We start from the raw sequence: 15,000 nt of genomic DNA, 5'->3' as shown, positions 1-15,000 counted from the left end.
ACACGCACACACACACACACACACTGAGCGCAGTGAGAGGGCAGCAAAGGGAGCATTCCAGCGGAGAACAGTTTTGATTAATCGTTCTATACACTCCACACTCGCTTGCCAAGAAAACACACACACACACACACGGAGAAAGAGAGCAACAGAGAGAGAGACAGAGAGAGCAAGACACACACACACACGCACACGCACACGCACACGCACACGCACACGCACACGCACACGCACACGCACACACACACACACACACACACACACACACACACACACACACGCTCAGGTGACAGTGCTCAATGTTATGTTTCCTATACAGTTTCTTAGGTGCTTATGACTTATAGGACCCCTGGTCTGCATTTAAAGCCAGTCGTTATGTTGACATTCTGCCTACAACTTCTGGTTCGCTCATTGTGGTCCATACATTCAATACGCTTTTTCAGCGTTTCAGCGTATTTCAGTTTTTCTTCAGTCAACACAGAGTAGAAAACACTACGAGAGTGCTAAATTTGACTTCCTCAGTGTTGATTCCACAATGCCAAATGCAAAGCAGTGTTGGGTGTAACGCGTTACAAGTAACAAAGTTACAGTAGTGTAACTACTTTTTTTGGATAAAAGTAGTGTAACGCGTTACTACTGAAAATTTGGTAACGAAACGCCGTTCTTTTCGTTTTCGTTTCTATTCCGAGGAAGAGAAAGGTGACACCTCTCCTTCTCACGGTTTCACTGGTTTTGAAGACAAGGAGCACTGATGAACCATGTGTGCATTTATTAATACCAGTATCAGAGGGCTCCTATTCCGAGACAAGTGTGGTTTGAAAATGTTTTGGAGCTATTGTGGAGCTTGCATATCATAAAGTCACCCAATTGTAATGGGTGGGCTGCAGGGTGCCTGTTGTATTATCTCATTGCTCATTTCCCAATCTTGGGTAAAATGCGTGCAATTTTTTGCAATTATGCCAACCAACAAGCTTAGAAAGAGTGCCCTCTCACTGTTTCGATTTCGAGACGTGCCGATCAGAATAACCTGCATGTTTGCTGATATGTATATCTCTGCGTTTTGAAGAGAGTCGGCCTCACAATGTCAGTTAGCGCACAGTGTCTCTGGATTTTTTTTTTTAATCCTGGAGATCCATCCAAATATAACGCAAAAGTAACGACCAACGCAAAAAGTTACTTTCCACCAGGGGTAACAAAGTTAAGTAAGGCACCACTTTTTTGAGTAGGTAACGAGTAACGAGCACACACTAGTAAATTCCCCATCACTGATGCAAAGTAATGTGCGCTTGTGCATTTACACTGTACTTACGTTGTTGATTTTCAGTGTTAATTTGACACAGAGTGGAGGATCAATTACAAGAGTGTTTAATTTCACTGCTTAAAAAGATGCACTGTTTAGGATGGTGTCCCAGAGTAGGTATTGCAATTATGCTGCTCACTGGAACTGTGCCGTCTACTGCCAAATTTGATATTTTCATGTATATTAACTAAATAATGAACTAATATTTACTAGTATGACCAAAGTACGGTGAGTTTTACAGCAAAAAAAAAATCTGAAAATTCAAAAATGGCAGGCAATGGAAAAGATCCCCCTTTTCATGTATGGAAAGTGAAAATATTACACAGTGCAAATTCGCGCAAATTCGAGCAAATTTGCGCGCTCCCGTGATGGGGGATTCTGACGTAACTGCAACCCAAGAATTAACACTGAAAATTGTACGGTGTACTTCCAGAACACTTCAACTGTGTTGTTGACACTAAGCTGCCCTCTCCTCGTTCACCTGTGGAGGTGAAGTTGGGGTGAGGGTGAAAGCAACACACGTAGACTATGCCCTCTCCCAAGTATGCGCGTATGCACTCTCCCAAGCATGCCGCCGCATTCCTGCGCGAACTCGAGCTAACTGATCTTCTGTAAACAGCGTGCCGAGGGCCAGGTGAAGATGTTAACACCTTTGCAGAGCCTTTCCACAGCCCCTTCAATCCCCTTCATTTGTCTAGTTTTACACACACACAAACACACGCACATACAAATGGAGACACAATGTGCGCACACACAGGCACGTACACACACACACACACACATACATACACAAACACATACGCACGTACACACGCACGCGAGCACAAATGCAGGCACGTACACACACACGTGTACACACACACACACACACACACACACAAACACACACACACACATACGCAAACACATACGCACGTATACACGCACACGAGCACACACGCAGGCGCATACACACACATACAAATGGAGACACACATGCAAGCACACGCACGCGAGCACACACGCGCGCACACGCACACGCACACACCTTTGCTCAGATGATGAATGTTCCTGTCTTCTAAACTACAATTTTTTAATAGATGCTTTTATCCGTAGTAGCTAAGGGAGAAAAACTCACACAGCACACATCAAAAGGAACCAGCAGAGTGCGGTGGGATGTGTCAAGGTTGTAACATCAGGCAAGTCAAAAGACTCACAGCTGGAGCGGAAGGAGGTGCAGTACGTAGCAGAAGCAGATTATAGAAGCAGGTTTTATGGTGTTACAGATTGAAGTGGAGAACTGGAGGAGGTTTAAAAAAAAAAATCAATGCAAGTCTTTTGAGTGAAGTGCCTGTTGCGAATGAAAGACAGAGAAGAGATGCCTCTGCTTCTTCTGGAAGTGATTGGCAGATCGTTCTGCCATTGTGCAGCCCACAACTGAGAACAGTCCCCACTCACAGAGGAAGAAAGAGAGTCACCACCAAACTCAACAGAGAGAGTCACCACCAAACTCAACAGTCTGGTTTATTTCTATGTTCTATTGAGGAGGTTGAAGATTCTCTGGGCCTTTTGATATCAATACACACATGCTAACCCCCACTGTAAGGCAATACACAATGCAGTCTACAATGTAAACCACACACACAGGCATGCATACACGCACAGACGCGCAGACGCGCAGACACGCAGACACGCAGACACGCACGCACGCACGCACACACGCACACACGCACACACGCACACACACACACACACCAGGGGTGGAACATTTTCCCCACCAGTCACTGTGGCTGGTAGATTCTAAAATCTCTCACAATTTTTACCAGTCACCATTTTCACCAGTTAATATTCAACCGTTCCAAACATTGTAATGCCAAGGAATAATCATTTTCTGATCAATACCTTTGTTTCAGAGGTCATTCATTCAGTTATTGTGATGCCAATAACTCTTTTAATTACCATTTTGCTTAAACATTTGATGTTGGATGCTGCGTAGAATTCAGCATTAACCCAGGCGCCTGAAGAAAAATTCACCCGTCAAGGTGACTGGTGGGTTGACATATTTCACCTGCCAAAGGCAAAATTCACCCGTCATTGGCAGGTGGACTGGTGCTTATTTCCATCACTGACACACACACACACACACACACACACACACACACACACACACACACACACACACACACACACACACACACACACACACACACACACACACACACACACACACACACACACACACACACACACACACACACACACACACACACACACACACACACACACACACTATATACAGTGAGGAGAATAAGTATTTGATCCCTTGCTGATTTTGTTGGTTTGCCCACTAATAAAGACATGATCAGTCTTTAATGTTAATGATAATATGTATTCTAATATGGAGAGACAGAATATCAGAAAGAAAATCCAGAAATTAACTCTAAAGAATATATAATAATTGATTTATATTTAATTGCGGGAAATAAGTATTTGATCCCCTGCCAACCATTAAGAGTTCTGATCCCGCAGATCAAATGGCACTTCCAATCAACTTGTTATCTGAATTGAACACACCTGTTAATAGTAACCTGCACAAAAGACACATTGAATCGGCAGAATCAGTCCATAGAATCAGTCAATCAATCAAACTAAACTCGCCAACATGGGACAGACCAAAAAGCTGTCAAAGGATGTCAGGGACAAGATTTTAGAACTCAATAAGGCTGAAATGGGCTCCTGGATATTAAAGAGCAAACTGTTGGTGCATTTCTTCCCAATTTTAGGACATACAAAATGATCATCAATCATCAATCTTAGGCCTGTATCTGGTTCCATACAAGATTTGACCTTGTGGGAATTTAATAACCAGAAAAAAAGGAGATAAAGCACCTTAAAACTGTATGGGAGGAGCTAGGAAATTATCTCAAGGCAGCTGGGACCTCAATCACTAAGAAAACTATTGGAAACACTTGATACCACAGCGGATTAAAATCCTGCAGTACATGTATGGTACCCCGGCTTCAGAAGGAACCTGTTCAGGCTCACCTGAGGTTTGCCAATGAACGTCAAACTGGATTAGGATATGATTGGGAGGTGCTGGAATCAGATAACACCACCATCAAACTGTTTGGCATTAACACAACTCTATGTGTTTGGAGGAAGAGAAATGCTGCCTATGATCCCAAGAACAACACCTTCTCCAACATCATAAATGAAAGTGGTAACATTATGTTTTGAGGTTGTTTGTCTGGCCAAGACACAGGACAACTTGACATCGTCAAGAAATGGATGGAGGGAGACATGTAAACGTACAATGCTGCATGCCAACCTCTTTCCCACCACCACTAGACTGAAGGTGGGTCATGGATTGGCCTCCTAATATGATAAGTAAGGGTTAACGTTCGGCGAGAAGGTCGCTACCGTGGAATAGCAGCACGACAGAGAGAATCTTTAGACCCCGACGCGGAGCGGAGGGGTCTTGTTCTCTCTGAAGTGCTGCTATTCCACAAAGCGACCGACTCGCCGAAAGTTAACCCGCTTATTATATGGATATACTTAAATGATTCACACATGCGGGGACATTTCTTTAGACCTATTTAATGTTAAGATTGTTGCTGCGCAAAACAAAACAGTGCCGTTGTGGAACACCACTAGGCAACAGCTAGGTAGGCTAGCCAGGACAACAGGTGTTGTCTATCACAGCAGCTGATTAGAGTGACAAAAGACCGGACACCCTGCGGAGTGATATGAAACATTCGCTTTAGCCACTGACTTGTATACAAGCCAGTGGCTTTAGCAGTGAACGTCTTACTTGCCATTGACAGCGGTAGCCAGGACAACGGGTGCTGTCTATCACAGCAGCTGATTAGAGTCTTGTTGAAAAGTCGCTTTAGCAGTGAAAAGTCTTGTTGCCATTGACAGCGGTCTGTTATAGACCAACCCGTCCGTTATCGAAAAATAACAGACGTCCGAACGTTGGGGAGCCCCGTTGAAATGAATGGAGCATTCGACAGATGACGTCACAACCATATAATAATAATCCATAACATACAGCCCAAGCAACGAAGGAGTAGCTCAAGCAGAAGCACATTAAGGTCATGAAGTGGCCTAGACAGTTTCCAAACATTAACCCTATAATAATCCTGTGAAGGGAACAGAAGTTCCCATTTGGCAAGCTACAGTCATACAACTTAAGTGATTTAGAGATGATCTGCAAAGAAAAGTGGACAAAAATCCTTTCTAATATACCCACAAACATTGTCATTAACTGAAAGAAACACCTGACCTCTGTATGTGAAAACAAGGGCTTTGCCACCAAGTATTTTGTCTTTTTTGACTAGAGGGGTCAAATACTTATTTTCCTCAATGGAATACAAATCAATTAAAATATATTCTTCAAAGTTATTTTCTGTATTTTCTTTTTGATATTCTGTCTCTCTATATTATAATACATTTTATCATTAACATTATAGAATGATCATGTCTTTATTAGTGGGCAAACCAACAAAATCAGCAAGGGATCAAATACTTATTCTCCTCACTGTATATATACAGTACACACAGGCATGCAAAGCTCTGTTACATGGGACATTTAATTCCGAATTAACTCAATTTAATTCCGAATAAAACGTAATCCTGCTTTGAAAACATCATGTAAACACTTCACAATTCTGAATTAAATTAAAGTGCGATGTAAACTCAACGAAACCATTTCATTCGGAATTATTGATTCGGAATTGAAGCCATCATGTAAAGATAGCCACAAACACGCACACTGCAGAGGAGAGATGAGCCTGAGAGGAGAGGTGAGGTGGGTGAATCTTACGCTGTGCTCTCCCTCTGTGACCCGGATCTCGTAGGCGTAGGCCAGCAGGATGTCCAGGAGCCCCAGCCACACCTGCCGCCTGGACGCCTTATCCAGCAGGTAGCCGCGGTTGGAGAACCTCCTCATCTGGTCCTTCTCCTCCTCCGAAAACACCACTGGAGAGGGAGGGGGGGAAGAGAGGGAGAGAGAGAGAGAGAGAGAGACAGACAGAGACAGAGACAGACCGACCAAGACAGAGAGAGAGAGAGAGAGAGAGAGAGAGAGAGAGAGAGAGAGAGAGAGAGAGAGAGAGAGAGAGAGAGAGAGAGAGAGAGAGAGAGATAGAGATAGAGAGAGAGATTTAAATCATGAGATCACCAACCTGTGAATCATGTCCCAACAATCCATATAGAATGCAAAAAAAATCAACCAATCAAAAGAGGCAAAGGCAGAGACACCATCATACTGTATGAGGTATTGCACCATTGTTTGAATATTATATTTTGACAATGCAAATAGCTATTGTGCCATTGAGTGAGAGAGAATGAGAGAGTATACAGAGAAAGAATGACAGAGGCAGATGGGAGGAGATGAAACGAGATGAGATGGGGGTAAAAAAGTCACTTGAATTCTGATCACATCCTCCCAGAGGACCTGTCGGACGGCCTAGAGAGCAGAACAGAGGAGAGCAGAGGAGAGGAGAGGAGAGGAGAGGAGAGGAGAGGAGAGGAGAGGAGAGGGGAGGAGAGGGGAGGAGAGGAGAGGAGAGGAGAGATGAGGAGAGGAGAGGAGAGATGAGGAGAGGAGAAATGAGGAGAGGAGAGGAGAGGAGAGGAGGCGATTTGTCATCTAACCCACTACAGAGATGGATGGCAGAGAGCAGCCCTTTACTTTCCATCACTGACACTTATAACAATGGCTACGCAGAACTAGAGGGGGAAAGAGGGATGGAGAGGGGGGGGTAGTGGCAGAGAAGAAGAAGAAGAAGAAGAAGAAGAAGAAGAAGAAGAAGAAGAAGAAGAAGAAGAAGAAGAAGAAGAAGAAGAAGAAGAAGAAGAAGAAGAAGAAGAAGAAGAAGAAGAAGAAGAAGAAGAAGAAGAAGAAGAAGAAGAAGAAGAAGAAGAAGAAGAAGAAGAAGAAGAAGAAGAAGAAGAAGAAGAAGAAGAAGACAAATAACAATAAGAAGAAAAGATAGAAAGAGAGGAGACAGAGAGAGAGAGAGAGAGAGAGAGAGAGAGAGAGAGAGAGAGAGAGAGAGAGAGAGAGAGAGAGAGAGAGAGAGAGAGACATATCTACAGAGGAATCTTTTAAACCTTAATTGGGTATTTCCTGCCAAGCCTGAAACACAAATAAGGAGCATTGGAGTATGTATAGTAGAGTAGATCACTGTATCACAGAGCACTAAATCTCTGTTATATCCTTGTATCACATTCTCATGTGCCCTGCCCTGTCCATGATAACACTGGTGTCAAGATACCATCACCTCAGCCCCCACACTGTTTCAATGCGAGATAATCATATATGATACCCTCCGGATATCTGTAACTGATGAAGACAAGACAAAAAAAAACACCTCTTACAAGGGAGAACAAGGGATGTAATCTAATGAGTCCATTTTTCAGGGTGTTGGTTTCAGAGAAATTGAACTCAAATGAGGGAGAAAATATAAGTGCCTGGAAAACAAGGTGAATGGAGCCAAAGACTCAGAGAGTTTAGTGGACTGAAATGTTGTCCAATCCAATTTTTCTGTCCAAAGTGGCATGGCTACAATGGGCAGAAACTGAGAAAATCTGAGAAGTTTTGATTTTTATTTTGTTTTCGTGAGTAAATGGCACCTTTGAAAAAGCCATGGTTTCAATTCAACTAGCAGGATGGAGAAAGCTGAAAATGGGTAGCACTTTTCTAAAGGCCCATTTTTTTCTCCCATTACAACAGTACGCTGCAATCTCCAAATGTATCATGGTTGTATCATGATTATCATCCTCCTTTGAATCACTGTTGCCTTTTTTATTCATTTACTGAGTCATGTGAAAAGTGAGGGGCGAGTCCCAAATGTTCCCTTACTATACGGTCCAAGCAGTATACAGTCTGCACTGTAGTGAGTCAGCCAGTGCATCTGGCACCCTATAGAGTGTAGTGAGTGTATAAGGGAACGCATTGGGAGGAACAGAGCCTTGGATTCATGAGCTGGGCTGGAGCAGTCATTTGGGCTCGGTAGAGCAGGAAGAGAAGAGAGGCTGCTGCCAATGGAGAGAGGAGAGGAGAGGAGAGGAGAGGAGAGGAGAGGAGAGGAGAGGAGGGGAGAGGAGAGGAGAGAAGAGGAGAGGAGAGGAGAGGGGAGGAGAGGAGAGGAGAAGTGAGGAGAGGAAGAGGAGAGAAGAGGAGAGGAGAGGAGAGTAAGAGGAGAGGAGAAGTGAGGAGAGGAGAGGAGAGGAGAGGAGAGGAAGAGGAGAGGAGAGGAGAGGAGGAGGGGAGGAGAGGGGAGGAGGGGAGGGGACGGGAGAGGAGGGGAGGGGAGGGGAGGGGAGAGGAGAGGAGAGGAGAGGAGAGGAGAGGAGAGGAGAGGGGAGGAGGAGGAGAGGGGAGGAGAGGAGAGGAGAGGAGGAGAGGAGAGGAGATGAGGAGAGCAGAGAAGAGGAGAGAAGAGGAGAGGAGAGGAGAGGAGAGGAGAGAGGAGCAGAGGAGAGGATAGAGAGAGGAGAGGAGATGAGAAGAGAGGAGAGGAGAGGAGAGGAGAGGAGAGGAGAGGGAATGAGAGGAGAGGAGAGGAGAGGAGAGGAGAGGAGAGGAGAGGAGAGGAAGAGGAGAGGAGAGGAGAGGAGAGGAGAGGAGGGGAGAGGAGAGGAGAGGAGAGGAGAGGAGAGGAGAGGAGAGGAGAGGAGAGGAGGGGAGAGGAGAGAGCCAATGATGACAAACCCAAACCTGGCCCCCATGTTTCCTAGCCCAGTGGAGAGAGAGGGAATGAGGGAGAGAGAGGTGAGAGAGAGACAAATAAAGGGCCGTACACACACATCGCTGCTATTTGCTAGCTTCTCGCTTGCTCGTCTACTCGCCTCTGTTTCATGGAGCGTTTGCTGAAAGTTCCCGCGGCTTTAGCTGCCAATGAACAGGTGAGAAGTACCGAACTCTGCCTTCCAATTGGTTACTTGCTTACTCGCCTCGCTCGAAGATAAATATTTTCAACTCGGGATCCGCCCACATCGCATCGCTTGTACAGTACTCGCCTACTCGCCTGCTAGTCTCGCTGGAACACATTGACATTCTATTGAGTTCATTCGCTGAGCAAGTAACTAGCAGCGACGTGTGTGTACGGCCCTTTAGACAGTATGAGAGAAAGAGACAGAGAGAGGAAAAGGAAAGGAGATGAGAGAGAGGGAACAAACAGACTGTAAAAAGAGGGAGCGAGGGAAAGAGAGAGATATGGCAGAGAGGCAGATGCAGAGAGTCAAGTCAAGTCAGAGAGAAAGAGAAGAGAGAGAGAGAGAGAGAGAGAGAGAGAGAGAGAGAGAGAGAGAGAGAGAGAGAGAGAGAGAGAGAGAGAGAGAGAGAGAGAGAGAGAGAGAGAGAGAGAGAGAGAGATGGGAGGAATACCCGAGTCCTTTGTTCTGCTCTACTGCAGTGGTTCCCAACCAGGGGTGAGCGTAGTACTAGGGGTACTTGGAAAGATTACCAAATAAATGAAGCAGCCAACACGGGAATGAAGCAGTCACTCACGGTATGACGGAAAGGCTTAGGGGGAACGGAGGACTAAAAAAGGTTGGGAAACACGGCTCTACTGTACTGTACTGCACGGTGCTGTGCTGTGCAGGAAAGTGCTGTAGTCAGCAGATCTCCTCTGCGGGTCTTGGAGAGCAGCAGAACAGCAGAGCAGCAGCTGAGTGCAACTGAGAGCAACAAGGCGCTCTGCAGCTACGGACTCCCAATACAGCACACACAGGGCCCCAATACAGCACACACAGGGCCCCAATACAGCACACACAGGGCCCCAATACAGCACACACAGGGCCCCAATACAGCACACACAGGGCCCCAATACAGCACACACAGGGCCCCAATACAGCACACACAGGGCCCCAATACAGCACACACAGGGCCCCCAATACAGCACACACAGGGCCCCCAATACAGGGCTCCAGAGCTCCAGAGCTCCCATCTTATGGGTGCCAGAATACTCTGTGTGTATGTGTGTGTGTGTGTGCACTCCCTCTCTCTGCCTACACTCTACTCACCCTGCACACACACATTTACTTGCACGTAAATACACACACACACACACTCATTTAAACAAAATCTTTCTTTCTCTCTCACACATCCATACACACACACATACTGTACACTAGCACTCGCATACGCACACCACAGCAGTTTCCAATGATGGTCTTGGCCACCGTTGGGAGCCTTGGCTGTGCTTAGAGAAGGATTCCTGCCGGATGACGGCAACCGAGCAAGCAAGCGATCCCCTTCCCCTTCCCTTTCTCCGTCTATCTGGACCCTACACACACACACTAACCCATACACCTCCTCTCTCTACCTGGCTCATTTATGTACACACACAAACTGATTCCCCTGCTCTCTCCAAACTGGGTCCCTTACACACATGCACGCACTCAAATTCATGCACCACACATAAAATGATTCCCTCCCCTCTCCCAACCTGGGTCTCTCTCTCACACACACGCACACGCGCACGCGCACGCACACAGAATGCAGGCACACAGGCCAGCAAGCACGCAAGCACGCAGGCACGCAGCGATCCCCTTTCTCTTCCCCATCCTACATCCTTTTATTACAGATTCAAGGCCCACAAGGAATACATTACAATATGTACTGTACATCAATAAAACGACACAGCACATAATACATATACATACACTGGAGTTGCACACACACACACAGGACACACACACGCACACACACGCGCACACACGCGCACACACACACACACACACACACACACACACACACACACACACTCCTCTCTTCCTAAACATGCGATCACGCTTAAATATACAAAGACAGACACGCACACACTCGCGCATGTGCGCACACAAACACACACACACACACACAAACATGTGCATGCATGAAGACTCAACACCAAACAGACATGTGCAAGGCCTCAAACAAACAGATTGACAAAAACAGACACACACAAACATTCATTCATACATACAGTATATTTGCATACACACACACACACACACACACACACACACACACACACACACACACACACACACACACACACACACACACACACACACACACACACACACACACATATATATTCACACATGCACACACAGATGTGAATAAACAAAGGCAAATGTGTGCAAGAGCACAAACATGCACGCACGCACACGCACGCACCCCTCCCACGAGAAGGCAGTCTAGCCCTGCTGAGAGAAGTCTCCCTACTGGCCCACATCCAGTTACTCAGCGCACACACACACTCTTCTCACACACACACAGTTCCTTTAGTACTCTTGTCTCTCTCTCACACTACACACCACACACACACACACACACACACACACACACACACACACACACACACACACACACACACACACACACACACACACACACACACACACACACACACACACACACACACACACACACACACACACACACACACACACACACACAGTATGAAAACAGACTGAGTCCATTTGTGCAGAAGGAGAGAGGAGGGAGGGGGGATTGTTAGAGAAACTGTCATGCATGCACGCACGCACGCACGCACGCAGTCTTTCTCTTACAGACATATCTCTCTGCCCCCCTTTCCCCATCCTCCCCTTTTTGTAAAGAGCCTTTCTTTCTTGCCTATGGGACAGCTTTACACTACGCGGTGTAGGGTTGTGGCCGTGTGTGTGTGTGTGTGTGTGTGTGTGTGTGTGTGTGTGTGTGTGTGTGTGTGTGTGTGTGTGTGTGTGTGTGTGTGTGTGTGTGTGTGTGTGTGTGTGTGTATTGCTGTGTGTGTGTGTGTGTGTGTGTGTGTGTGTGTGTGTGTGTGTGTGTGTGTGTGTGTGTGTGTGTGTGTGCGTGCGCGCGCCTGTGTGTGTGTGTTTGTGTGTGTGTGATGTATTGCTGGGTGCAGCTGTGAGGTGAATGGGGCAAAAACTGTAAATCAGGATGAGAGTCTAAGGCCTTCCACTTAGCACTCTACACAGTGAGGAATGGCAGAGGCATACACACAGACACACACACACAAACACACACACACACACACACAGGCACAAACACACACACACACACACACAAACGCACACACATACACAAACAAAAACAAAGACACACACACGCATGCATGCGCCCATGCAAGCGCGCACACACACCATAGATACACAATCATGTGGCCATAAGGACAGAATTATTCTGAGAAGTTTGCCTGTAAATGAAGAAATCAGTACCCCGCAGGATTTCTCTGGGCTTTTTCATGATTTCCCGGGACCCTCTCCAAACAGTTGCAATGAAAGTTACGGTGGTTTTTAGGCTTTTGCTGCAATACTATTGCATGTGGAAGTAAAAGTGCAATAAATATTGGCAATACTCCCTATTTTAATAGAAATTGAGTAATTGGGCTATATATTTGCATGGGGGTAAGTGTTTCTAATTGTAAATTGCGCAGATCGCGAAATCGCAAATTCCTGGGGGGACTGACAAATACCCAATACCCAGACACAACAAAAAAATATACAGCAAAGTCAGTGGGAAGAACAATCGTTTCTCGATAGTTATATTTTAACATGCACAAGCACTCTCACATACAGGCAGGCAAGCTCACACAGACACAGAGCCTGTCAGGATAAGAAAGATTGTAAAAATATAGACAAGGCCCGGGGAGAGTTTCAAGCTAAAGAATATAGATAGAAAAAAACAAGCTGCAATGAGCAACAGACGAGGCATAGAAGAGAAGAAGTGAAAAGGAGAAGAGAAAGAAAAGAATCAGTGAAAATTGAGTGATCTCGACATCCATCACAGCACTGAAGTTTACTGGAGGACTTGACAGTTAGAGAATGCTGCAGGCACTGGCAGGCATAGAGCCTAGACAGAGAGAACGTGTTAGAGAGAGAGAGAGAGAGGGAGGGAGAGAGAGAGAGGGGGATGAGGGAGGGAGAGAGACAGAGGCAGACAGACAGACAGACAGACTTGCATACATAGACAGCAACAGAGAGGCAGAAAAACGAGAGGTAGAGGGAGAGAGGGAAGAGGAAGAAAGACAGAGAGAGAGAGGCTTCTGGGGGGGAGAGAAAGTGAGAGAGAGAAAGAGAGAGAGAGAGAGACAGACAGACAGGCAGCCAGGGACAGACAGAGAGAATGGCAGGCAGAGAGAGACAGGCAGAGACTGAGGCTTGGGGGGGGGGGGGGGGGGGGAGACAGACAGACAGACAAACAGGTAGGCAGAAAGAGAGAAAGACAGAGAGAGAGGCTTCTGGTGGGAGAGAGAGAGAGAGAGATACAGAGAGAGACAGACAGACAGACAGGTAGACGGAGACAGAGAGAGAGAGAATGGCAGGCAGAGAGAATGGTAGGCAGAGAGAGAAAGGCAGAGAGAGAAAGGCAGAGAGAGAAAGGCAGAGAGAGAAAGGCAGAGAGAGAGGCTTCTGGTGGGAGAGAGGGAGAGAGAGACAGACAGACAGACAGAGAGAGAGACAGACAGAGAGAATGGCAGGCAGATAGAGAGTGAGACAGGCAAAGCCAGCCACTGATCACGGCAGCAGGCAGCTCCTCCACTTGGGCTCCACGGCTATTATAAGTTATTCAGCGTGAGCGAGGAGAGGCAAAGAGAAGCATGAGGCATCTTAGGGTACAGGCTGCCCTGGAATAACCCTGCCTACAGCAGCAGCCTCAGCAGAGGCAGCAGAGGAACTATTAGCAGTAGCAATAGAGTATTGGAAATGGTATTGGAGTTAGCTGGCTGGTGCTTCAGGCCACCTCTTATGCCCATTTTCCATCAGATTCTGAATCGAATTATATGTTAAAGCACATAATTTTCTAGCAATATGAGATGCATCCGTTTAGGTTTTACATCAACAGAACGATTGCAGCAAAATAACAACCGCACAATTGGCCGTGTTGATGCGCTTTTTTCTGACTCGGCAGATGATTTTCCTTCGACATCTTAGCTGAAGATTGGGGGTGGTTTTGATAAGAACGTAGGAAAGAGAGAATATCCTGCACAAGATGCACCACCAGGTGTTACAGCAAGAGTTGGGACTCGAGCCTGGTCCAGTCGTGGCTTTCGCGCAGCTTTACAATATCTCCTCAAACCTTTTCCATCACTTCAGTAGCGATACAACTTCACCCAAAACCATATATTCTGAGCGAATTAACTTAGTGCGACAAAACTGACGCATGGCAGGCGAGTGCCCTACTGGTTGGATGCGGCAGGGCCACTAATCTCATCTTGTTGATGTGAAAAGGGCTTTAGAGGCTTTACCATCCCCATCCCACATCTGGGGGTCTGTGGAGATTATCGACCCTGCCGACCTCCTCATAGTACACACAACGAAAAAGGTGAAGGGAAGAAAGCTTACTAACGTCATAATGTTTAGTAGGGCCAGGCGCAGTTTTAGGGCTAACAGAAGTCACGCCTTCATCCTTTGCCATCAATTGTGTGAGCATGTGCGCATGAAACTCATGCTTAAAATGCATCATAAATCATAGAAGTCTGCGCATACATGATGTACTTATATGCACTGCCCCGCCCAAAAAACGTCGCCACCTGTGATGCCTGAAAGGGCGACGCCTATGGAACAAGTCTGGCGAAGCCCATGGAATCTCAATATAGTATTTCTTGACTTTATCATCATCAATGTATTTTCCAGCATGTAAGCCTTCTTCTCCTCACGTTCTTTGATCCTGCCTTGCAGTTCTTCTGCCTTTGATACTAATCATCTCATGTACCTTA

The 15,000-nt window shown here is 46.3% G+C and overlaps 1 protein-coding gene across 1 annotated transcript in view; it reads right to left on the bottom strand.

Annotated features, from left to right (window-relative positions):
* shq1 (SHQ1, H/ACA ribonucleoprotein assembly factor) overlaps window positions 1-15,000 on the bottom strand; it is a 92,882-nt gene that overhangs the window by 51,385 nt on the left and 26,497 nt on the right. Inside the window, exon 8 of the mRNA XM_063215275.1 lies at window positions 6,105-6,259. Within this exon, the coding sequence (XP_063071345.1) occupies window positions 6,105-6,259 (155 nt within the window). The remainder of the gene's footprint in view (window positions 1-6,104; window positions 6,260-15,000) is intronic.

The sequence above is a fragment of the Engraulis encrasicolus genome, chromosome 14, assembly GCF_034702125.1.
Source record: "Engraulis encrasicolus isolate BLACKSEA-1 chromosome 14, IST_EnEncr_1.0, whole genome shotgun sequence".
Classification (NCBI taxonomy): domain Eukaryota; kingdom Metazoa; phylum Chordata; class Actinopteri; order Clupeiformes; family Engraulidae; genus Engraulis; species Engraulis encrasicolus.
Note: the sequence above shows the minus strand (reverse complement) of the source record. Positions and strands in the feature narration are given on the sequence as shown.